Source organism: Chiloscyllium plagiosum, unplaced genomic scaffold (assembly GCF_037043375.1).
Source record: "Chiloscyllium plagiosum isolate Xiang-an unplaced genomic scaffold, Cpla_swu_hap1 HiC_scaffold_20, whole genome shotgun sequence".
Lineage (NCBI taxonomy): Eukaryota > Metazoa > Chordata > Chondrichthyes > Orectolobiformes > Hemiscylliidae > Chiloscyllium > Chiloscyllium plagiosum.
The window spans coordinates 2,728,385-2,752,581 of record NW_028270158.1 but is presented as its reverse complement, the minus strand read 5'-3'; the positions used below and the strand labels follow the sequence as shown (position 1 = coordinate 2,752,581).

Sequence of the window (24,197 nt, the reverse complement as noted above, 5' to 3'; positions counted from 1 at the left end):
CCATAGGAAAAGACATCACAGGAAACATCACCAACCCAAAGCAACCCAAACATATAAATAGAAAGCAGGAATCAGCAGTGCTTTATCCGGAGGCCCACTGAAGATGTTACCTAGTATGTTGACGAAACGTCTGAAAACAAACCCTCCAGTTCAGCGAGCAAACTTACGTCCAGAACCTCAATCTGAACAATAAATCTTCTCAAAACTCGCTAACAAAAGGAAATGTTTTTAACAGTTTACCTGAATTCCTGTTGGTCGACACAAAGCTTGCCCCAAAATTCCATAAATAGTTTCTGTGTCTTCTTCAGATGTGTTTTCTGGAAGTAGATTTTGAACATCGGTCTTCTCTCTGGCCAGAAGTGAAACCCCTTCACCCTGACTATAACAAAACAGACCCAAAAATAAATCCTGATGCTTTACAAGAGCCACACACATTTTTCTTTAGTATAAATAGGCCACAATATTGACAATCTCCAATCAATAAAATATCCAAAAAAAGTCATGTGCATGAACACTCTTGACCACAAAACCGACTTAGTGTTCCTGTTCTTGTCTCAGGGCATCAGCCTTTTCCTATTATAAATTTACGAATGAGAGGAACCGTATTGTTGAAGAGGAGAGTGTGAAACGGACTGGTAAGCTAGAGGAGATACATGTTAGAAAGGATGATGTGTTGGACATTTTGAACAACTTGAGGATAGATAAGTCCCCCGGGCCTGATGGGATATATCCTAGGATTATGTGGGAAGCAAGAGAAGAAATTGCAGTACCGTTGGCAATGATCTTTTCGTCTTCACTGTCAACGGGGGTGGTACCAAGGGACTGGAGAGTGGCGAATGTTGTGCCCCTGTTCAAAAAAGGGAATAAGGATAATCCTGGGAATTACAGGCCAGTTAGTCTTACTTCGGTGGTAGGTAAAGTAATGGAAAGGGTACTGAGGGATAGGATTTGTGAGTATCTGGAAAGGCACTGCTTGATTAGGGACAGCCAGCACGGATTTGTGAAGGGTAGGTCTTGCCTTACAAGTCTTATTGAATTCTTTGAGGAGGTGACCAAACATGTGGATGAGGGTAGAGCAGTGGATTTAGTGTACATGGATTTTAGTAAGGCATTTGATAAGGTTCCCCATGGTAGGCTTATGCGGAAAGTCAGGAGGCATGGGATAGAGGGAAATTTGGCCAATTGGATAGAAAACTGGCTAACCGGTCGAAGTCAGAGAGTGGTGGTAGATGGTAAATATTCAGCCTGGAGCCCAGTTACAAGTGGAGTTCCGCAGGGATCAGTTCTGGGTCCTCTGCTGTTCGTAATTTTTATTAATGACTTGGATGAGGGAGTCAAAGGGTGGGTCAGTAAATTTGCAGATGATACGAAGATTGGTGAAGTTGTGGATAGTGAGGAGGGCTCTTGTCGGCTGCAAAGGGACTTGGATACGATGCAGAGCTGGGCTGAGGAGTGGCAGATGGAGTTCAACCCTGCCAAGTGTGAGGTTGTGCATTTTGGAAAGACAAATAAGAATGCGGAATACAGGGTTAACGGTAGGGTTCTTAGTGAGGTGGAGGAACAGAGGGATCTTGGGGTCTATGTTCATAGGTCTTTGAAAGTTGCCACTCAGGTGGATAGAGCTTGTAAGAAGGCCTATGGTGTATTAGCGTTCATTAGCAGATTGAATTCAAGAGTCGTGATGTTGCAACTGTATAGGACTTTGGTTAGGCCACATTTGGAGTACTGTGTGCAGTTCTGGTCGCCTCACTTTAGGAAAGATGTGGAAGCTTTGGAGAGGGTGCAGAGAAGATTTACCAGGATGTTGCCTGGAATGGAGAATAGGTCGTACGAGGATAGGTTGAGAGTGCTAGGCCTTTTCTCGTTGGAACGGCGAAGGATGAGGGGTGACTTGATAGAGGTTTATAAGATGATCAGAGGAATAGACAGAGTAGACAGTCAGAAACTTTTTCCCCGGGTACAACAGTGTGTTACAAGGGGACATAAATTTAAGGTGAAGGGTGGAAGGTATAGGGGAGATGTCAGGGGTGGGTTCTTTACCCAGAGAGTTGTGGGGGCATGGAATGCGCTGCCTGTGAGAGTGGTAGAGTCAGAATCTTTGGTGACCTTTAAGCGGCAATTGGATAGGTACATGGATGGGTGCTTAAGCTAGGACAAATGTTCGGCACAACATCGTGGGCCGAAGGGCCTGTTCTGTGCTGTATTGTTCTAAATGCATATGTATACAACATAGTATCATCAGACATGGATAGACACACAGTAGTAGGCCATTCAACCCATCACCCCTTTGCTGGCTTTGATTCTTGCCTTTCCTAGTTCCTTCCTTTAAATCTGCAGATCTTTCCTCTCTGAATACTTATCCAATACCCTTTTGAAAGTTCTTACTGCATCTAATCCCAGCACTAGTGCTTTCCTGAGTGAGTCATTGCATTAAAAAATTGCCATCTTGCTTGAGATTTTTTGTTTGCAATTCAGGGCTGGGTTTTCTCATGACCGATTCATATAGCACTGAAATGATTTCTCTATTTACACAATCAACTCATGATTTTGTCTCAGCTTTAGTTAAACTGGTAGCACAGTCAGATGAATCTTAAGGTTCCAGGTTCAAGTTCCAATCCAAGGCTTAGGTACCAAAACTCTGGGCTAACATTAATGCAGGAATGACAGAACATTGCACTCACATAGGTGCCATTTTCAATTAAGACACTAAACTGAGGCCATCTGCCTCTTCAGATGGATGTAAAACATCCCACAGCCACTACTTCAAAAAGTTATCCATTCAAAGTTTGTGAGAAGATTTGTAGCTCGGGTGCTTGTTGCTGTGGTTCTGTTCGCCGAGCTGGAAGTTTTTGTTGCAAACGTTTCGTCCCCTGTCTAGGTGACATCCTCAGTGCTTGGGAGCCTCCTGTGAAGCGCTTCTGTGGTGTTTCCTCCAGCATTTATAGTGGCCTGTCCCTGCCGCTTCCGGTTGTCAGTTTCAGCTGTCCGCTGTAGTGGCCGGTATATTGGGTCCGGTCGATGTGTTTATTGATGGAGTTTGTGGATGAGTGGCTTGCTTCTAGGAATTCCCTGGCTGTTCTTTGCTTGCCCTATAATGGTAGTGTTGTCCCAGTCAAATTCATGTTGCTTGTCGTCTGCGTGTGTGGCTACTAGGGATAGCTGGTCATGTCGTTTCGTGGCTAGTTGATGTTCGTGGATGCGGATCGTTGAAACTGACAACCGGAAGCGGCAGGGACAGGCCACTATAAATGCCGGAGGAAACACCACAGAAGTGCTTCACAGGAGGCTCCCAAGCACTGAGGATGTCACCTAGACAGGGGACGAAACGTTTGCAACAAAAACTTCCAGCTCGGCTAACAGAACCACAGCAGCAGAAGTTATCCATAGCGTACAGGCCAATATTCATCCCTCAATCAATATTACTAACAGATTATCTGGTCACCATTTTGCTGTTTGTGGCACCTGTGTGCACAAAGTGGCTGCTCCTTTTCACAGATTACAACAGTGAATGCACTTTACACAGTACATCAGTTACAGAGACATCGTGTCCTGAAAAATGCTATACAAGTGCACAATTTTCCATGAAAATTTCGTCTTTATGAACTCTATGTTTAAAGATAACAATTCCAGTTTCTGTAACTCAAGTCCCACATTCTGGTTATAATTTTACTGAATCTCCTCAGCACAGTGTCAATTTTTGATATCCTAGCTAAAGCCAAGACAACTGATTTGCAATCAAGGGTAACGTTTCAGGTCAAGTGACCCTTCCTCAGTTGACCCAAAATGTTAACTTTGATTTCTCTTTACAGATGCTGCCAGACCTGCTGAGTTTTTTCCGCAATTTCTGCTTTTGTTTCTGATTTACAGCATTTGCAGTTATTTCAGTTTTCGATTTGCAATCAAGACTTTTTAATATGTACATAATTATGGCATGTTACATGAATCTAGTAACCTCGAATCTTCCAGCTCCTCGGCCAATATTGCACAGAAACTCCCACATCCCAATTGACTGTGCCTCTCTGCAATGAGGCATATAAAATCAAAAACAGGAAGATTAAAATATATGAATAAAACAGGGACAGAATTACATGTCTCTGCTTTGGTAAATTATTCCTGACCTCTAAACAGACTGGGTTTCTTAAGGCCCATGTGCAAACCTATGGGAAACTGAATAATTTAGAAACTAAATTATCCACACACTTACCTTGCATTATCAACCACCTTCCTGCCCCATCTGTAAGCCCAACTGGCCAACGCTGCCCAGGATTTGGCTATTTCGGGCGCTTGAACTGCTGATAGATGATACAGCTGCCCTAAAATAAAGTCAGGTTCTCCAACCCCAATATTCACTGAAAATAGAACAATTCGAATTCAATCTTAATAGCATGCTAAAATGTGTCCAAAACTTTTGCTTATTGCTATGAAAGGTCAAGACACTTACCTGTTGATTCAACCACCATTTTGGGACAAGCTGCTTCCTCCATTAAGCTAGGAGGGGTCAGTTCAGTCAAAGTATGGATGCTTTTTGCCAAAGTAGGCAGGCCAGTAAGAGATTTCTGCTGCTGAGCTCTGAAAACTTGCTTTAGCTGGACAGACATTTCCTTCCATTCTGCCTGAATCCACTTGGTCAAAGTGAGTATTGACTTGGCTACTGCTGATTCTGCTTTAGAGGATTTGCAATATGCTATGGCACAAGAACTCAGCATTTCCATTGCATGGGTAGAATGACCTATTGACATTAATCAAATATTTCAGATACTTGTAATAATTTCTCAGCAAAGTCCTGTTAGACTGATAAAATGCATTCAGTCAAAACATTTTACAAGATTCAAGTTAAAAAAAATTGGAACACTAAATGTCATACACAAATAAGAAAGCATATACAAAACCGTACAATGAATAGACTATTCAGCCAGTCTAACCTGCTCCACCATTCAATAGATCATGACTAATCTGTCTGTAAATTCAAATTTGCCTTCCTGCCTTACCCTGATAACTTTCAAACTCCTTACTTATCAAGGAACCATACACTACTGCTTTAGAAATATTCAAGGACTATTGCTTCCACTTTTCAGGAAGAGTGTTCAACAGACTCATGAGCTGCTTAAGAAAAATATGGCCTCATCTGCTTTAAATGGGAGACACTTAATTTTTAAATAATGACACTTAGTTTAGGATTCTCCCATCCAGAAAATACTCTCTCCACATCCACTGTCAAAACCCCTGAGAATTTGATGTTTCAATCAAATCCCTCTCTGACCCTTTAAATTGATTAAGGGCTTTTGCCCGAAACGTCGCTTTTCCTGCTCCTCTGATGCTGCCTGACCTGCTGTGCTTTTCCAACACCACTCTGATCTAAACCTTTTAAATGCCAGCAGATTCAAGCCAAGCCTGTCCAATGTATGCACAATGGTGTTGGCTCCTGCCCATGATCATTTGCATTGTCTTTCCACCTAACCCCATGATCAGATACAGGTCAGCAAGTACCTCTCCACATAAAGTACTAATGCATTCACTGCACTGGCTGAGTAGGGCAGAGGCAGCTGCTACAAAAAGAGAAATGTTATTCCCATAACTCCTGTTAAACAGTTCAACATCTAAGTTAAAGCAGCCCTTGCTAAGGCCAAAGCTAACAGCTCACGTCATGACTGGGATTCTATAAGAAAAATACATTTATATTTCAAGGGAAAGAGGTTAAAAAAAACTTGGGCTGTAGCACAGCAGAATGGTGAAATTCTAAAAGCAGACTACTTCTTTGCCTCTTTTCTTAAAGGTGACTAAATGCAGGCTAAAATGAAGATGGGAAGACAGAAAATATTAAGATTTAATACAAATATAAAATGCAAAAATTCCCTTTTAGTTACCTGCAGTGTACAACAGCTTTGATTTCTCGATATCAAGCTCTGGTCCCCACTTTTCATGAACAGTGCCATGCAGTGACATTTGTTTGAACAAATGGACTAGATCTTGAGTTGTGTTAGCACCACTTAATGAAGTCTTACTACACTGCTCCAGGAGCTTGGTGGCCAAAAGGACATTCCCCTGCTTCCGAGCAAATTTAACAGCTGTGAGCCCAAGTTCCATAAGATGCCCATTAATTGAAGTACTGGATCCTGGACACAAAACAAAAATATTAATTGAGAGTAATTTTGAATACCCAAACTACATGCTCCGCCAGACAAATGAATTTAATCTTTCAGAGAGCCAGTGCTTTAACATCCTAAGGAATGCATATGTAGAATCTGAAACATTACAGGGGCGGCATGGTGGCTCGGTGGTTAGCACTGCTGCCTCTCAGCACCAGGAACCCAGATTCAATTCCAGCCTTGAGCAATTGTCTGCGTGGAGTTTGCACATTCTCCCCGTGTCTGTGGGTTTCCTCCGGGTGCTCCGGTTTCCTCCCACAGTCCAAAGATGTACTGGTTAGGTGAATTGGCCATGCTAAATTGCCCATGGTGTTTAAGGATGTATAGGTTAAGTGCATGAGTTGGGGGTAAATATAGGAAAATGGGTCTGGATGGGATACTGAGGGTTGATGCGGACTTGTTGGGCTGAAGGGCATGTTTCCATACAGTAGGGATCCTAATTCTAATTCAATATTCTTTGACAATATCTTGCCCAATTATCCAACAGAATGTCTTTTTAAAAAAATCCTTAAGACTTCAGCTCCTTTCAGTTATTTATTTGCTCTTAGGTTTAACTGGCATAAGCAAACTATAGGGATTCACCTATCTGATGATTATGCAGTGTGAGGGGGTAGAAGCAGGAAGGAGTAGAGGGCTGTGGAAGACAACGAAGAGTCGGGGGAAAGCACAAGAGGGCAGAAAAGCAAAGGAAAGGAGTAAAGTCAATGGAATTTGGGGGCAGTTAATAAAATTATCAACCAAGTAGCATGCTTTTATAATGCTGTTATTCTTCTATTAAATATTTTTCTTACCTTTCAATTTTTCAGCTATACGAGCTTGGAATACTGTGTATCGTAAAGCTTGAAGCCAGGGGCGGACATCATGCTGCCTACAGGATTGTAGAGCTTCACTGTACAGTGGTAGAAGACAATCCTAGACCAAAAACAGTTGGCTTCCATAACTCAACAAGTTGGTACAAACTACACAGCCATTCCCAATTATGCGTTAATGCATATTTTAGAACAATTCAGTTATCATAAGGGGAGTCTGAACACAGTTCTAACTCAACACCAGAGCAAAGTAGAGTAACAGTTTCAGAAGCAGCGACCAAACAAGATGTGATCAGTTTCTCCATGCTAAACAATAAACCCTTACTTTCTTGCATTGTACAACATAAAGGATTATGGATAAGAACTGAAACATGAAATTCAATTGATTTGGACAGTAACTGATATATATATATATTTATAACAATTTGCCTGGAGTTATTCAGTGAAACATCTGACAAGACTAAACATCACTATAATGCTCTCTGCAATATGTCATGTAATCACAGTATGTTAAACAAGTCCTGTGTACAAACTTACCTCCGTGGACAGCTTGTTTGTCACAGTATTCTCAAGTGCAGTTGAACAATACAGCTGTAGAGTGCTCAGCATTGGCAGAGACCCCGCCATTGATAAGGTGGACAGTCTCAATGGTCCAACAGCAACCCGTGCCATCTGCTTCAGATACCTGACCGTATTTCTAAATCAAAAATTTGAATCAACACCAACTCCGTTACTTTTGAAAAGTACAATTTCCAATAGTTAGTATTTTTAGAAAAATCCTTATTTTGTTCAAGCTATCAGTTTTTAATGCATCCTGTTTGAGAAAAGCACCAAAAGGTGAAAGTACCTGCTGCCTGTGCAGTTCCCAATGTTGGGAGGTGGCACAGAAAGCAACATCGATGGTGATCAGAGAATGCTGGGAGTAGAAAAGTACAGTTGAATTTCTTTTATATATAAAAGCACTTACAGTAGTTACACCAAGTTAATTTTCTATAAGCCAAGTTAGAGGCACCCAATTAGATTTCAATACTGGTAAAACTTTTTTTTTTTAGTTAAATGACACAAAGATGGTGTTATTTGTCCTAGCTTCAGAATCCCTCAGGTGAAACAAAAGTCTCATGCAGCAGCTAACAGCTGCCTGAATAATCAGGGAGATCACCAAAGTATTCTTAGACTAAAAATACATGTGATGGTGTAATAAAAGTTTCAGTTAAATTCAGCCAAGTAATTGAGATGGAGCTCTCCAGAAATAAACATGCAGTGTCATGGTTGCAATTGTTCAAGAGTGAGCGAGTGAACGAGCGTGTGCGCGTGTATGTGTGTGTGTACAAACACAGATTTAGGGAAAAAAAACAAAACTGGGAGCAGTCAAGTTTAGCACTGACCAGCCAGAACTAATGAACATTGGATTAAGGATCAAGCACTACCATTTGGCAACATTCTTTGGAGGATCCTTCCTAACAGTAGACACCAAAGTTATTTCTCCTGACAAGAGAACCTATAACAGTGGCACAGTTTCATGATCAGAAATGATAATTTAGAACTGAACAGGAGTCTCTTTGGGAGTCAAGGGATTCAGGAAGCAAGTAAGCAAGTCAAGTTCAAAACCAGCCATGATTTGCTTGATTGGCAGAAGGAGGCTCAATAGGCTGCAAAATCTCCTGCTTCTATTTCTAATGCCCTTCAAATACACCATGAACATTTTTCACTGACTCACAGTGCAATGCAACAGAAATAACATTTATATGACTATCAAACACAATTGGATGCACTCACTCCGTGCTGTTCTGGTGCTTCTTTTCTTGCTCTGTTTGTTCGATAGTTGAAGAAAAACAAACAGCACTCCTCATTAGTTGAACCTCAATGGCTTTCTGAAGTTCCCTTGGGTCAGGACTCATCACATTCGGAAGTAGCTTTTTCATGTCTACAAACATACGTTTTCAATATTTATTTTAAACTTAACCAGTAAACATCCTCATTTGAACATGCAGATGAACATTCGAGCGGCACGGTGACACAGTGGTTAGCACTGCTGCCTCACAGCACCAGGGTCCCAGGTTTGATTCCAGCCTCGGGTGACTGTGTGGGGTTTGCACATTCTCCCAGTGTCTGCATGGGCTTCCTCCCACAGTCCAAAGATGTGCAGGTCAGGTGAATTAGCCATGCTAAATTGCCCATAGTGTTAGGTGCATCATTCAGAGGGGAAATGGGTCTGGGTGGGTTGCTCTTCGAAGGATCTGTGTGGACTGGTTGGGCTGAAGGGCCTGTTTCCACACTGTGGGGAATCTAATAAAAAAATGATTCAAGCACATCTAAGAACAGCTATTAATTTGGTAAATAATGGAAGGAAAGATTTTCTAGAAGTAACTCTAGAAGTCATGTTAATACATTTATCTTAAAGAGTATCCAGTTCAGAATACATGCTGCAGGGACAGGTGAAGGAGTGTAGGACAGAGTCTTGCCAGGCTGGCTCTGTGGGATACTATCCAGCTTTGGTCAGTGGATCTCAGGAACATATTGCCTGTGGAAGGGTACAGCACTTATTCTCCAGAGGCGAAAAGAGATGAATTATGAGGCTACATTCATAAACAACTTGCATTCCTGTGTAGTTTGCAATTTAAAAGTCTGAGTAGGGAATCTGCTCGAGTTGTTGAAAATCAAATGGAATTAATAGGCTTTGGATGGTGAACATTTGAAATTTTTGGAACAGAGATAATAATGTGTTAGGTGAAGGAAAGGAAGGCAAAAATAGCAAAGAGGACTTGAGGCACATGTCAACCTTAACTGAATGGTAGCAAAGGACTGAACAAGATAGTCTGTGCATATACTATTATGGACAAGATCAAACCCTAACCTTTGCTTATTGTAAAGTGTAAGGCATTCCAGATGCAATTTGATTGGTCAAACTCAACCTTAAGTAAAACACACTATTTTTACACTACAGTTAAAATAAGCCAATTTTTTGTCTGTAAGTCTAACTATTGAAATGCTTAACAAAATATTAGATATATTACCAATTAACTGTTCCATACAGTAATATCCCATAAACACACTTGGAAAAGGTAAATTCAGTCAAAGAAAATTGTCTCACATTCAATTCTAGCAGCAGGAAGAGAACCCCAGCTTTTAGCTGTAACAGAGAAAGGAATAAGAGCTTCCACATCCAGCTTCAAGACCCCAGCAACTGCTGAAAACTAAATCTAAAAAGCCTGGTTCGGTGGGAGCTTGACCCCACCCATTCAGGCTGCTTCTATTGTTCCAAATTTAAAAAGAAACCCCAAGGCCTCAAGTTGCTTACTCCACTGGCTGTGAGCAGACCGCTTACCATCTTATCGGGTCAGAGTCATAGAGATGCACTGTCTCAACCTTTCTTCATAATAAAAACAACAGGACAAAATACATCTCTTCAAGCCATTGTATCACAATGCAAATTTGTTGCCAGTACTCCTCCTATTTAATCAGTAATGATTCTATAGAGAAAAAGACAGCTGATGGGGCACAGATGGGATTGTACACATTCATACCTAATTTTTCTTTCACAGCTCCATTGATGAAGTTAATGTCCTCCCCAGGTAACAGTTCCAGCTGTTCCTGACATGCAGGGAAATCTCCACACTCAAAACTTCCAAGGGCTCTGAAACAAAATAACAAGACTTCAATATACTTGCATCTTAGTGTTTTTAGATCAATTCTCAAACTAAAATTCTTACATGACTTGACAAGGTAAATGCGGAAAGATTGTTAATCCTAGAGTTTCCCACAGCGTAAGAGGGCATAATCTCAGAATCAGGGGTCACACATTTAAGACAAAGATGAGGAAGCATTTCTTCTCTCAGAGGCTGGTGAATCTGTGAATTTCTAGAAAGCTGTTGAGGCTGGGTCATTAAGTGTATGGAAGGCAGATAGACAGATTTTTAAACAGTAAGGAAATCAAGGGGCTATGGGGAAAGGCAAGCAAGTGGAGTTGAAGATCATGAACTCATTGAATGGCAGAGCAGAAACAATATGGTGAATCACATGCTTTTGCTTCGGTGTCTCATGGGCTTAATACTAATACCTGTTTACCATTTGAAACAAAAACAGAAATTGCTGGAGAAACTCAGTGGGTCTCTCAGCATCTATGGAGAGAAAACAAAGTTAGTGTTTCGGATCCAGTGACCCTTATTACCCATCTACCAAACAGAGAAATCCTAAACCAGACGAAAAGCTTCCACAAGCTCAGTCCATCGTAAAAACCTTCCTTCCATTGACTCCATCGACACTTCGCACTGCCTTGGGAAAACAGTCAACATAATCAAAGAGCCCTCCAACCCTGGTTATACTCTCTTCTACCCTCTTCCATCAGGTAGAAAATAGAAATATTTGTAAATATATGCCAACAGATTTAAGAACAGCTTTTTCCCTGCTGATATCAGACTTATGAATGCACCTCTCATATTCGAGTTCATCTTTCTCTGCATCTTCTCTGCAGCTGTGACACTATATTCTGTTCTATCACCCTGACAAACTTATGTACGGTATGATTTGCTTGATTAGCACATAATAGAATACTTTTCACTTTATCTCAGTTCATGTGATAACGATAAATACAAACAAATCACAAACTACTAAACTTTGTGAATCAAAATTATACAAAAGCAAACTATGGTGAATGAAGGCGGAGTTTGAGAAGTTAATAAAGCAACATCAGAGATCAAGAGCATTTAACCTAGACATCTGTTATCAGGAAATTATTAAAGTCTATAACAAAGGAAAGACTGTCACCTTGAACGCTTTCAACTAAACAGTGTCAGTGTGCATTGTGGGAAGGTTATACTAATTTTTTGTAGTAGTGACAAAATAGTGGAAAGGGAGCATTTACCAACATTATTCATATAGAATTCCAGAAGGCATTTGGAATTGTCTCTCATTACAAATCGTTAGCCACCTTAAGGAAATCAAAGATAATTTATTGAACTGATTCCTGAGATAGCGAGACTAATGTACATGGAGAGATTGAATCAGCTTGGAATATATTTACCGGAATTGACATGAGGGGGATTTCAAAAACCCAAAATTAACAGGACTCGGCATAGTAAACACACTCCTGATGAAGGGCTTTTGCCTGAAACATCGATTTTTCCTGCTCCTCGGATGCTGGCTGACTTGCTGTGCTTCTCCAGCATCACTGTAATCTGGACTTTGATCTCTAGCATCTGCAGTACCCATTTCCAGCAAGAGAAAACACAATCTCCCGTCATTGATATCGAAAGATGCAGGGTTTACCGTTTAGGAGCAAGATGTGGAGAAATTTCTTCACCCAGAATGTGGCAAGACTGTGGAATTAACTACCAAAGAAAGCAGATGAGGCCAAAGCATTGCATGATTTGAAGAAGTTGGATATACCACTTAGGGCTAAAGATATCAAAGCATCAGAGTGAAAAAGCAGGGACAGGCTAATGAGTTGGACAAATCAACCACAATCAAAATAAATGACGAAGTAGGATCGAGGGGCTGAATAGCCTACTTCTGCTCTTATTTTCTATATTTCTATAAACTTGTTGGAAAATTGAAATCGGTGCTAGGAGATAGTGTAACAGGGATAACAGACAGTTACTCTAATCAACAGGTTGTGACTGCTCACCATATTTATTATGGATTTCAGGTTTTCAGCATCTGGAGTATTTTTAATATTACAATAGAAGCTATTGTAACATTTAGGCAACCACACTTGCCTGTATCAAGGGTAGTTCTGGACATCAAAACCTTAATGGCTGACATTGACCTTGGAGGGAGTGCAGCATAAACATACTAGAATAATTACAGGAAATCAAGTTTAAATTAAGGGGAAAGACTTCACATAACACGGTTTTTGTTATTGTTTTCAAGGCATTAAGAGAAAGAGGTCACTGTAGAAGAAATGACTGCCACTGGTTGAGGAATCTACAGGAAGCATTATCACAAAATTAGGGGCAGATTCTTCAGGAGTAAGATTAGAAAACACTTCTACACACGGAATGGTAATGTTTGGTGGAAATTTACAGCACTTCTGAAAAAAGCAACTGATTTTAATTTTAAGTGAATTAATTTAAAATCTTACATTGCTAAGGTATAGTTCATGAAGGTATGAAGGATTAGGGCAAAGGCAGGTCATATGGTCAAGAGATCAACCATCATCTCAACAAATATTACACCACTGCTCTATTCCTAATTATCTTTCCTTCATGCATCCGCCTTGAAGGCTGCTCTCAGAGGCAGTATGGTCACGGGGTATGGGTCAACAGGTGCCAACTGAGCCTCTGCTAACTCAACCAACTCTCATTTCTCAATGCCCATTTCCCAGATCTCATTTTACATTTCAATATCAAAGTGCTTCCCCTCTGGGTCCTATATACATGCATTAATCACCACAGCATGCTTATCACTGAATGCTTTTCACAGCAAGGAAATCAGGGGGAAGAAAACAACTTACAGTCACTATTAATTAGGAAGAAGTGCAAAAGAAAATATTTCCTGTTCCTTTAATGTTTATGTTGTTAAAAATTTTGCAAGTTTAAAAAAACACCGATCAGCCAATTTGAAAGCAAAGTCACTATTCTCATCCCCAGATCTGATCCAATGCAGTCACTAAGGAGTAGAAGTTACCTCTGTGTGCTGCACGTTTATTTTAATGAAATCTAGGACTACTCTTATGCCTAGAAGCTAATCGAAGTCATCGCCAACACCTGAACTGGCAGCAGTACACTGCATTCGGTACTTTTTTGTTTAAAAACTGAGGTTAAGACAGCTTCAATTCTGGCTGTGGTCTTCTCTGAGGTTCCCACCATAAGTGACAACAATCTGCAACCAATTCAATTCACTCTACATAACATGAAGAACTAACTGTATACAGAACCCAGCAAGGAGTATGGGCTCATATTGTTCCAGCTAATGACCTTTAGTCTGGAACTAACGAACCATATCTCTCGCTAAATTGTTCCAGTACAGCAACGTTAGTAAGGATCCAAAAGTGTGCACATTTATTCAGATAGGTCGACAATAAGAACTAAATGCAATCCAGTCAAATATCTCTCTATTGGCTTACTCCTAATAATATGCAGAGTGAATGAAGGAGGCACTGAACAATGTCTTGTTCAGCAGTACTCAGTTTGGATGTCAAGGCTACTTAATTACAAACCCCAAACAGCCTTGGGATAAGAGAGAGAAAATAAAGATGAATTCCTGGAGAGTAGAGACAAAGAGGTTGCATTGAGACAGCACATGAACTCTTACTGCATCAAGTCGACAAAGAAAACTGAACTCAATTGGGATGGAGGGGGAAATGTTTCCCAGTGGTTGAAATATATTTGCACCAAAAAAACTGCAGTCAAGGACCATTATCTGACCACACTAATATTGGTTGCAGGGGCCCCAAGATGTGCTACAATAAAATCAAAGGTCTCATAGATGTAACCTCCCAAACTCAGAACCTCAACCAATTAGAAGGACAAGACACACGGGAGCACAGCCTTTTCCAAGTTACCCATTATCCTGACTTGGAAGTATATCATCCCTTCATCACCACTGAGTGAATTTCCCTGAACCCACTTCACTATCAGCTCCTCAGAGAAATCGGGGAGGGTAATAAATGCTGGCCCTATCACCAATGCCCACATCTCATGACTGAAGAAGGATCTAAAGAAAGAAAGGAAAATAGGATCAATCAGCTAGCTTTACTAAAAAAGCTTTACTAATGGCTTCATTTCAGCTGCATTCTTCATCATCATCTTTGGCTGTCTCATCGATAACCTTCCCTTTGTCATAACATCAGAATTGGGCTGCCTCACCAATAGGCCCATTTACACTTTCACAGACAAAAATGACATTCAATTTATAAAGTTTAAAAAAAAAAGGTTTTCGTCCAAAGGGTTTATGTGGAAGTACTAGCTTTTGGAGCACTGCTCCTTCTTCAGGTGGCCAGAATTTACTAATGCCTGCCTCGACAGCATACCATGGCTGTTAGGTGGACTGCATATACAATGCACTGCTTCCCGACAGTTTCTTGGTAGCCAGCCAGGCAGTTCTGGACTTACAACACCCAAAAAGGCAGATGTTTGGGATAAAGTTCCTCTGCAAGGCATCACAATTTCTTCAGTCACTGGGATCCAGGAGGCTGCTAGTAACAGCACTGTGGAATGTCTTCACCAGACTGAGTACAGTAATTAAAGTTGGTGACCCACCATCACCACTCAACAGAAATGAAGATTAGATTCGCTACAGTGTGGAAACAGGCCCTTCGACCCAACCAGTCCACACCAACCCTCCGAAGAGTAACCCACCCAGACCCATTTCCCTCTTACTAATGCACCTAACACTATGGGCAATTTACCATGGCCAATTCACCCGTGGGGGGAAACCCACACAGACAAGGGGAAAATGTACAAACTCCACACAGACAGTCGCCCGAGGCTGGAATCGAACCTGGGACCCTGGAGCTGTGAGGCAGCAGTGCTAACCACTGAGCCAACAATAATTGTTTAACAGCAACATGCACATCCCAGGAATGAACAAACAAGAGAAAACTTCAAACAATGATCAACATGCTGAGAACTGTTTTGGGATGCAGACAGCATTTCCCATTCATGAAGCTGGAGTTGTTGTTCTTGGAACACATACATGAAAGGTTGTTTACGTTGGCATTTTTAAGCAAAGTCACAAATTTTAAGTTATTTTAAAATAAACCACATCGTCAAAATAGATGCAGTTTGACTGAATAAAAACGTCTTAAGCAACCCCAGTACTTTGTCAGAACATGACACATTTTATGAAAAATAAAGCTTACTGCCTGAAGTTTCTGACCTGATGTAGTTGAAATCAGCTTTCAGGTGGATGGATGACCCATTTGTACTTTTCTTCAATGCCAGGATACCATTCTGCCATTCTTCCACAGCTGGCCAGTCAGATAATGAAATATAGCATTCACAAGCTTTATTTGCCAAATAATTCACAACTTCAGGAGAAGTATCACTTTGTTTAGTAAGGACAGTTTTCTTGCTTTCAGCTGTATAAAACAAAGCTCCATTAATCATGATGCAAAGTTGCAGCTTTTGTTAAATAAAATGACAGCAAAGTCAGATGATTCACCTTGTACTCATTCTGTCTACAAGACCATTTGGATGAAACTATAGAAGCCATGGTTAGTAAGTTTGGAGTCGACACCAAAATTTGGAGTATAGTGACAGTGAAGAAGGGTATCTTGGAATATAATGGGATTTTGATCAGCTGGGCAAATGAGCCAAGGAATGGCAGATGGAGTTTATTTTAGATAAGCAAGAGGTGTTGCATTTTGGTGAGACTAACCAGGGTAGGACTTAGAGTTAATGGTAGGGTCCTGGAGAGTGTTAGCAGAGACCCTTAGGGATGCAGGTATATAGTTCTTTAAAGGGCATCACAGATGGACAGGGTGGTGAGGGCAGCATTAGGCACGCTTGTTTTCATCAGTCACAACACGGAGTACAGGAGTTGGGATGGCGTGTTACAGCTGTACATACCGCAAACAACAACAAAAAATACTGGAAAAGCTCAGCAAGTCTGGCAGCATCCGAGAAGAGCAATCAGCATTAACATCTCGGGGCCAGTGACTATTCCTCAGAACTAATGGTAGCTAGGAAAGTGCCGGTTTATATGCAGATGATAGGGTTTGGGGGGGGGGGGGGGGAAAGAGAGTAAGAGTGAATGGTAGGTGGAGATAGAGCCCAAAAACAAAGACGACAGTTGAACAAAGATAACAATCCAGCTGGGTGAATGAATAGTTGTTAATGGAGACTATTAGTGGCTACCAGTGGGTGGTGTGTAATGGCAGACTGTGATAACAAGGCTTGGTGTGTGGGGCTGCAGTATGGAAGAGTTCAGGCCCTAAAATGATTGAACTCGATACGGAGTCCACAGGCTACAAGGTCTCCAAGCGGAAACGAGGTGTTCTTCCAGCTTATGCTGAGCTTCGCTGAAGCACTGCAGCAAGCCTGAGACAGAGATGTTGGCCAGGGAACTGGGTGGGTGGGGGTGGTTAAAGTGGCAGACAACGAAGCTCAGGGTATTTTTTGTGGGCAGAATGTAGGCGTTCTGAGAAGTGGCCTGCCCCTCCCTTGTCCAACTTCCACTGGGACTGTTCTTCTGTCCACTCTTCCTTCACTGCCAACACCCCATTACAGCCCCTTGGCACTTTCCCCTGCAACAGCTGAAGGTGTAACACCTGTCCACTCACCACCTCAGTATCCAAACTGCCTAAACACACCTTCCAGATGAAGCAGTACTTTACTTGCACTTCACACAATCTAGTCTGTGTTCATTGCTCACAGTGTGGTCTCCTCTACACTGGGGAAACAAAGCACAGGCTGGGTGACCGCTTCACAGAACGCCTACATTCTGTCCACAAACAAAGACCCTGAGCTTCCAGTTGTCTGCCACTTTAACACCCCACCCTGTTCCTTGGCCAACATTTCTGTCTCAGGCTTGCTGCAGTGCTCCAGCAAAGCTCAGCATAAGCTGGACGAACAGCACCTCATTTACTGCTAGGGGACCCTGCAGCCCTCCGGACTCAATATTGAGTTCAATCATTTTAGGGCCAGAACTCTCCTATGTCCCAGCCCCCAAACCCATACACCAAGCCTTGTTATCACAGCCTGCCTTTACACACTACCTGATTTATAGCATCCACAGTTCTTTCAGTTTTACTGATAAGGCCACATTTGGAGTGCTGCGTACAATTCTGGTTGCCCTGCTATAGGGTGTGCAATAAAATATTCACACGGATATTATCAAAACTATAGATCCAGAGATCCAGAAGAGGCTGGATTGGCTGGGACATTTTCCCCTGGAAAATCAGAGGCTGAGGGGTGACCGCAAAGGTTTATAAAATCATGATGGCCAAGGATAAGGTGAATGGCAAAAGGTTTCTTTGCCAGGGTGGGGAAGTCCAAAACTAGAGAACATAGGTTTAAGGTGAGGGGAAAAAGACTTTAAAGGGACTTGAGGGGCAACTTTTTCCACAGAGTGGCGTGTGTATGGAATGAATTGCCAGAGGAAATGGTAGAGATGGGTGTAATTACAACACTTAAGGGACATTTGGACATTTGGATAGGTACACTTTAGAGAGATATGGGCCAAACGCAGGCAAATAGGACTAGTTTAGTTTGGAAAACTTCCTTGGCATGGACAAGTTGGACCTAAGGGTCTGTTTGTGCTGTACAACTATGATTCTACATGTAGGTTAGGTGGATTGGCCAGGTTAAATTGCCCCATGTGTCCACGTTAGGTGGGTGAGCCATAATAAATGTGGGGTTATGAGGTTAGGACATATGGGCTGGGCTTGGGTGGGACGCTCTTTGGAGGATCAGCGCAGACTCAAATGGGCCGAATGGCCTCTTCCTGCACTGTAGGGATTCTATAAAATAATAGCCACATTAAAAGGTGATTGAAAGGAACAGAACTAGCAATGAAACTTGCTCAAATGGTACAACACAGCTTCCATATGAATAATGCACTCAGCTGTAGATGATTCAACGTTTTAGGTTGCAGTTTTACACCAGCTCAGCACTAGCCAGAATGGCAGCACACCTTCATTTACTTTTTTTAAAAAGCTGTGCACGTACAGCCCAAAACACAGCTCGGAAACACTGATTATGTCTCATTGAGAACAGCTTCCTCCTGGCAAAGTGGTATCACGGTAAAATGTATTGCTTTCATAGTTTAGTTAAACACGAGCGAGTCATACATTTGAGATTAAGGAGAGGCTAGATAGGCTGGGCCATTTTTCACTGGAGTGTAGGTGGTTTATAAAATCAAGAGGGGTATGGATAGGGTGAATGGCAGGTGTTGTTTCCCTAAGGGGGGTGTTCAAGACTAGGGAGCACATTTTTAAAGGAGAGAGAAAAAAACATTTAAGACAGACATGAGGGGCAACTCTTCACCCACACCCCCAAGAGTGGCTCATGTGTGGCATGAAGTTCCAGAGGAAGTGGCAGCTGTGGGTACAGTTACAATGTTTAAAAGACATCTAGATAAGTTCATGAATAAGAAATGTTTGAGGCGTGTGGACCAAGGCAGGTGGGTCTAGTTTAGGTTGGGATTCTGGGCAGCATGAACTGGTTGGAACGAGGAGCGTGTTTCCGTGGCTGCATGACAACGAGTGCATCAAGGAGTGCCAAAATAGAATGCTGTTATCAGGTCTTGCTAACAGGTTTTTTCTTTCATAAAAAGCAAAATCACTTTTCCTGTTCATATTACAAAATGTCAAGTTTCTCACCGAATGAAATATAGCAAACTTCCATATGGAGAAAAAAAATCAGACTGTTCAAAATGGCAGAGTGGAAATTGTTGATGTTTTGTAAAGCTTGCGAAGAAAAAACTGGAGACCTGGCAATATCAGGATGTAGTAGTTACATGTACCTCACGGAAAAAAAAAGTCACACTAGCTACTAGTGGAATAGAAACAATGGGATGCTGCCGTCATTTCTGTATTGAAATCACCCAATCTTATAAACAAGACATTTTTAAGGCATTTTCACAATTTCAGACCAACCCAAAGAAGAAAAGAGGTACTATTGATGTTTCATCCCTTATACAAAATGAAAAAGAATTTTGTATTTCCATGGATTCTGTTCATTCCACAATAATCCCCAACTGAGAGGTTTGGTAATTTGGCCAATGTTTATGCCACCCAAGATAGTCACAAGATAATGACAAAGTAGACACCAAACCCTTCTTTAGTTCATTCTTCTTTCAAATAAAGAACATCACGTATTATTCTTCACATATTTGGTCTATCAACTCTCACTCACCATTCCCTGTATGTTTTGGGCTGGCAAGGTTACTACCAGTGCTGGCAATGGACACTTTGAGAAGGGATTTATCAAGACCTTTAATACAGCAGTCTACTCCAGTCATGGCACATAGTTGCTCCTGGTATTCATTTGATGCCCTTTCAAACCTGAAGGTGATAGAATACAAGGTCATGTAGCAAACCGCATTTTTAGAAGATATTTCAAGGGCTGTATAACAAACTGTATATATAACCAAAGTAAATATTAGCAAGAAAATTAAAAAGCTACAGTCAGAACCCACATAATGTTACTTTACCCTCTCAAGTAACATCTTAAGCTCTATCAAAAGGAGCCAAGTCAATGAGAGACAATGAGACCATCAGGTCAGCTTCTCCACACCTTCATACTCATAGGGTGCCAAAACAAAGCCCTGAAAAGTACACACACTCTCTATTGTATCATTTAGAAAAAAAATCTCACCAATGGACCAGTTCAAACATTGTGTTGCAACCACATGAAAAAAAACCCTGACATTCCAATAAACAAAAGTGACAAAAAAAAAATCAGCAAGAGTAACAAAGATTTAATTCTTAAAACCACAAATAATTCAAGGAACACAATCATGGGTCTGTGGGATAGGAAAATTAAAATCAATTCATTTCTGTACTCCCACAATAATTTCACCCAAGGGCAGAATTTCGAAGGATTGCTTACCCTACCAAAAAGGTACATGGGTGAGACGGAGTCAACTGATGTCATTCCAAAAAAGTTCATTTTTATAATCTTGCTTAAGACAACTGGTGTCAATTTCACTTCTTTCAAATCATCAATGGTATTCCATCCAAGAGATTTAGCAGCTTTCACCTATCCTTTTAATATGTCATTTCTAAGACTACCTGATCCATAACTTCCATCTCCTTCCAGACCATCAATTCCTTTGTGAAGCCAGGCACAAAACATTCGCTGTGCTCTCTGTCTCTAAATGAAGACTTTTTTTTGTACCAAGCTAATTGCTCATGCTTTGCACATCGAGAAACTATTTTAGGTTTTTTTTTTAAAACTTAAAATCTGGTCTACTCATCTTTTTACAATTTTACATAATAACCTTTTAAATTCCTTGCTGTACTTTCCATAATTTTCCTGCTTATTAGTTGAAAGCCCTTCACATTTGTCAGAACTCACCTTTCCTGTTTTATTTTAACTTTGATTCCCTTCGCCATCCAAGCAGCATTAGCTTTGAAATTTGTACCTTTCCACTCCAAGGAACACAACTTGTTCATCAATTCATTTTCCCTTTGTTTTCATTGCAGCTTTTATTATGGCATGGTCTTTTCCAATGTCAGTGTTCCCTTTTAAAGTGTGGTAGGAATATTGACATTTCAATCAGGGAATCAAAGGTTATGAGAAAAAGCAGGAAAGTGGAATGGATAATCACATCAGCTACAACTTCATTGTGAACTGTGGAGCGGATTCCATGGTCCAAGAGGCCTATTTATGTTCCTGTCATCTTATCATGATAGTTAAGCCTAGTTATAAACACATGCACTCATTATTAACCTAATATTATATCATTCTACTTGACTGCAACCCAGGTAGGAGAAAAAGTGAGGACTGCAGATGCTGGAGTACCAGAGTTGAAAAATGTGGTGCTGGAAAAACACAGGCCAGGCGGCATCCGAGGAGCAGGAGAATCGACGTTTCGGCTATAAGCCCTTCTTCAGGCTTATGCCCGAAACGTCGATTCTCCTGCTCCTCGGATGCTGCCTGTCCTGTGTTTTTTCAGCACCATAATTTTCAATTCTGCAACCCAGATAGACCTTGGTACTAATATAGAAGTGATTCTGCTTATTACATGGCAAAGAACTCCACCTGGACATTTCACATTTCATTGAGCTATACTGCAAGACCTTTCAACCTTCAAGGCTGCATTAAGGGCTTAAATCCATTCAGTTTATTAAGTCTTTTATCAGGAAAATATTTGGTGTTATCAGCAAAGGCCTGGAAGGTAGGAAGGAGAAATAACTTCCATATTCTAGATTAGTTTTGTTTTAATTCATGATGTTTTAGAAGATAATGTTGGGCTAAACAAACTATTAGAGTTAACACTGGAATAACATGTACTTACATTTGTAACTGTATAATCCTTTAGGTTGTCAATCAAGACTATGTATTAACTGAATGCACATGTATATCTCACTATCTCCTGCTTTATACACTGCACAAACTGCAAGTTCATAATAATCAGTGTGTATTAATGTATATCACTGGTTTTATAATTTATATTATTATTTTGTGATTTTCAGTATTAGCTTCACATAGCTTTAAGTATTTTTGTCCCTTGTATCATGTTTTAAAAGATGAGAAAATTGATCCATGCACCCACAACCACAGGGACAAAAAACAAAGAAATGGCCTCTGAAAATAAATAATCAGAGATGGGTGCTTGATCGAATGAGGAACCGGCACCAATTGAGCAAAAACAAACTATGAGCATGTTCATGACAACAAATAATCCCCCATCCTGAACAATTCCAGGAGCAGCAATTACTGTTTTGTATGCTGTTGCATTGTTTTGGAACTTTGGAAAAAAAAAGTCAAAACAACAGTTTTAAAAGGGAGAAGAGCAGACAAAGGAAGCACATGGTGAGGACAGTGCAGGAGAGAGAGCGAGAGAGGGAGAAAAGAAAGAGAGAGAAAAGAGGGATGGAGGGAGAGGGAGAGGGAGAGGGAGAACCTGCACAGTTACTGCCTTTGCTGGTTGAATTCATGTATCGCTGGACATCGGAGTGCATCTGGGAAAATTAACAAACAGTGAAATTCACAACTAATCTTGGAGGAACTGTTGGGCGAAGTTCACAGCACAGAATCAGATAAGTTAATTGTTGTTTTAAGTCTATCCAAGAGAAAGGCTGCAGTAGCGAGTATAGTGGGTTCTTTCTTGATTATATGTTTTTGGAGATAAGTCTCTTGATTAAACTTAAAACATAAGCCATAGCTATTAATTTAACCTGGGGCAGTGTTTTGTAGAGGAATAAGACGGTGTTATTTTCTGGGTCTGTAGATTGTGAAGGAGCAAGAATGGCCTTTGCAGTGATATGTATTTCTTGTCAGATGTGGGAGTTGAACGAGTGTTTAAGGGTTACTGCGGATTATATCTGCCATATTACACGAATCTTATCGGATCGAGAGGATTGGATGGAGAGACACATAGAAGTGATGAGGAATTTGCAACAGCAACAGTATGCGATGGATGGCAGTTATAGAAGGGGGGAAAGACTCAGGTACAGTCACATAGATGGGTTAACTCCAAGAAGGGTAAGAGAGGTCGGCACCAACGGCAGGACTCTTTTGTGGATATACCCATTTCAAACAGGTATGCTGCTTTGGAAAATGTAGAGGGTGATGGATTCTCAGGGGAACGTAGCATGAACAGCCAAGTTTCTGGTATTGAGACCGGCTCTAATGCAACGAGGGCTACGTCAGCTTCCAAGAGATCAATTGTGTTACGGGATTCTGTAGTCCAAGGTATAGACAGACGTTTCTGTGGCCAGCAGCGAAAAAGCAGAATGGTGCGTTGTTTCCCTGGTGCCAGGATCAAGGATGTCTCAGAGAGGGTGCAGAATGTTCTCACGGGGGAGAGGGGCCAGCAGGAGGTCATTGTCCACATTGGAACCAACGATATAAGAAGGGAAAGAGGTTGAGATTCTGAAGGGAGATTACAGAGTTAGGCAGAAATTTAAAAAGGAGATCCTCAAGGGTAGTAATATCTGGATTATTCCCAGTGCTACGAGCTCGTGAGGACAGGAAAATGAGGATAGAGCAGATGAATGCATGGCTGAGGAGCTGGCATATGAGAGAAGGATTCATATTTTTGGATTATTGGAATCTCTTTTGGGGTAGAAGTGACCTGTACGAAAAGGACAGATTGCACCTAAATTGGAAGGGGACTAATATACTGGCAGGGAAATTTGCTAGAATTGCTTGGGAGGATTTAAACTAGTAAGGTGGGGGGTAGGAACCAGGGAGATAGTGAGGAAAGAGATTGATCTGAGACTGGTACAGTTGAGAACAGAAGTGAATCAAACAGTCAGGGCAGGCAGGGACAAGGTAGGACTAATAAATTAAACTGCATTTATTTCAATGCAAGGGGCCTAACAGGGAAGGCAGACGAACTCAGGGCATGGTTAGGAACATGGGACTGGGATTTCATAGCAATTACAGAAACATGGCTCAGGGATGGGCAGGACTGGCAGGGGGAGTGGTGTTTTTGATTAGGATTAGCATTACAGCTGTGCTGAGGGAGGATATTCCCAGAAACACATCCAGGGAAGGTATTCGGGTGGAACTGAAAAATAAGAAAGGGATGATCACCTTATTGGGGTTGTATTATAGACCCCCTAATAGTCAGAGGGAAATTGAGAAACCAACTTATAAGGAGATCTCAGCTATCTGTAAGAATAATA

At 41.2% G+C, this 24,197-nt stretch overlaps 1 protein-coding gene across 1 annotated transcript in view; it reads right to left on the bottom strand.

Moving 5' to 3' along the window:
• The window catches only part of smg1 (SMG1 nonsense mediated mRNA decay associated PI3K related kinase), a 170,740-nt gene that overhangs the window by 70,614 nt on the left and 75,929 nt on the right, over nt 1-24,197 (bottom strand). The window contains exons 24-33 of the mRNA XM_087997587.1: nt 19,753-19,901; nt 15,773-15,974; nt 10,480-10,589; nt 8,732-8,879; nt 7,493-7,652; nt 6,938-7,058; nt 5,865-6,113; nt 4,442-4,729; nt 4,205-4,349; nt 241-379 (exon numbers count right to left, since the gene is read on the bottom strand). Of these exons, the coding sequence (XP_087853713.1) occupies nt 241-379; nt 4,205-4,349; nt 4,442-4,729; nt 5,865-6,113; nt 6,938-7,058; nt 7,493-7,652; nt 8,732-8,879; nt 10,480-10,589; nt 15,773-15,974; nt 19,753-19,901 (1,711 nt within the window). The remainder of the gene's footprint in view (nt 1-240; nt 380-4,204; nt 4,350-4,441; nt 4,730-5,864; nt 6,114-6,937; nt 7,059-7,492; nt 7,653-8,731; nt 8,880-10,479; nt 10,590-15,772; nt 15,975-19,752; nt 19,902-24,197) is intronic.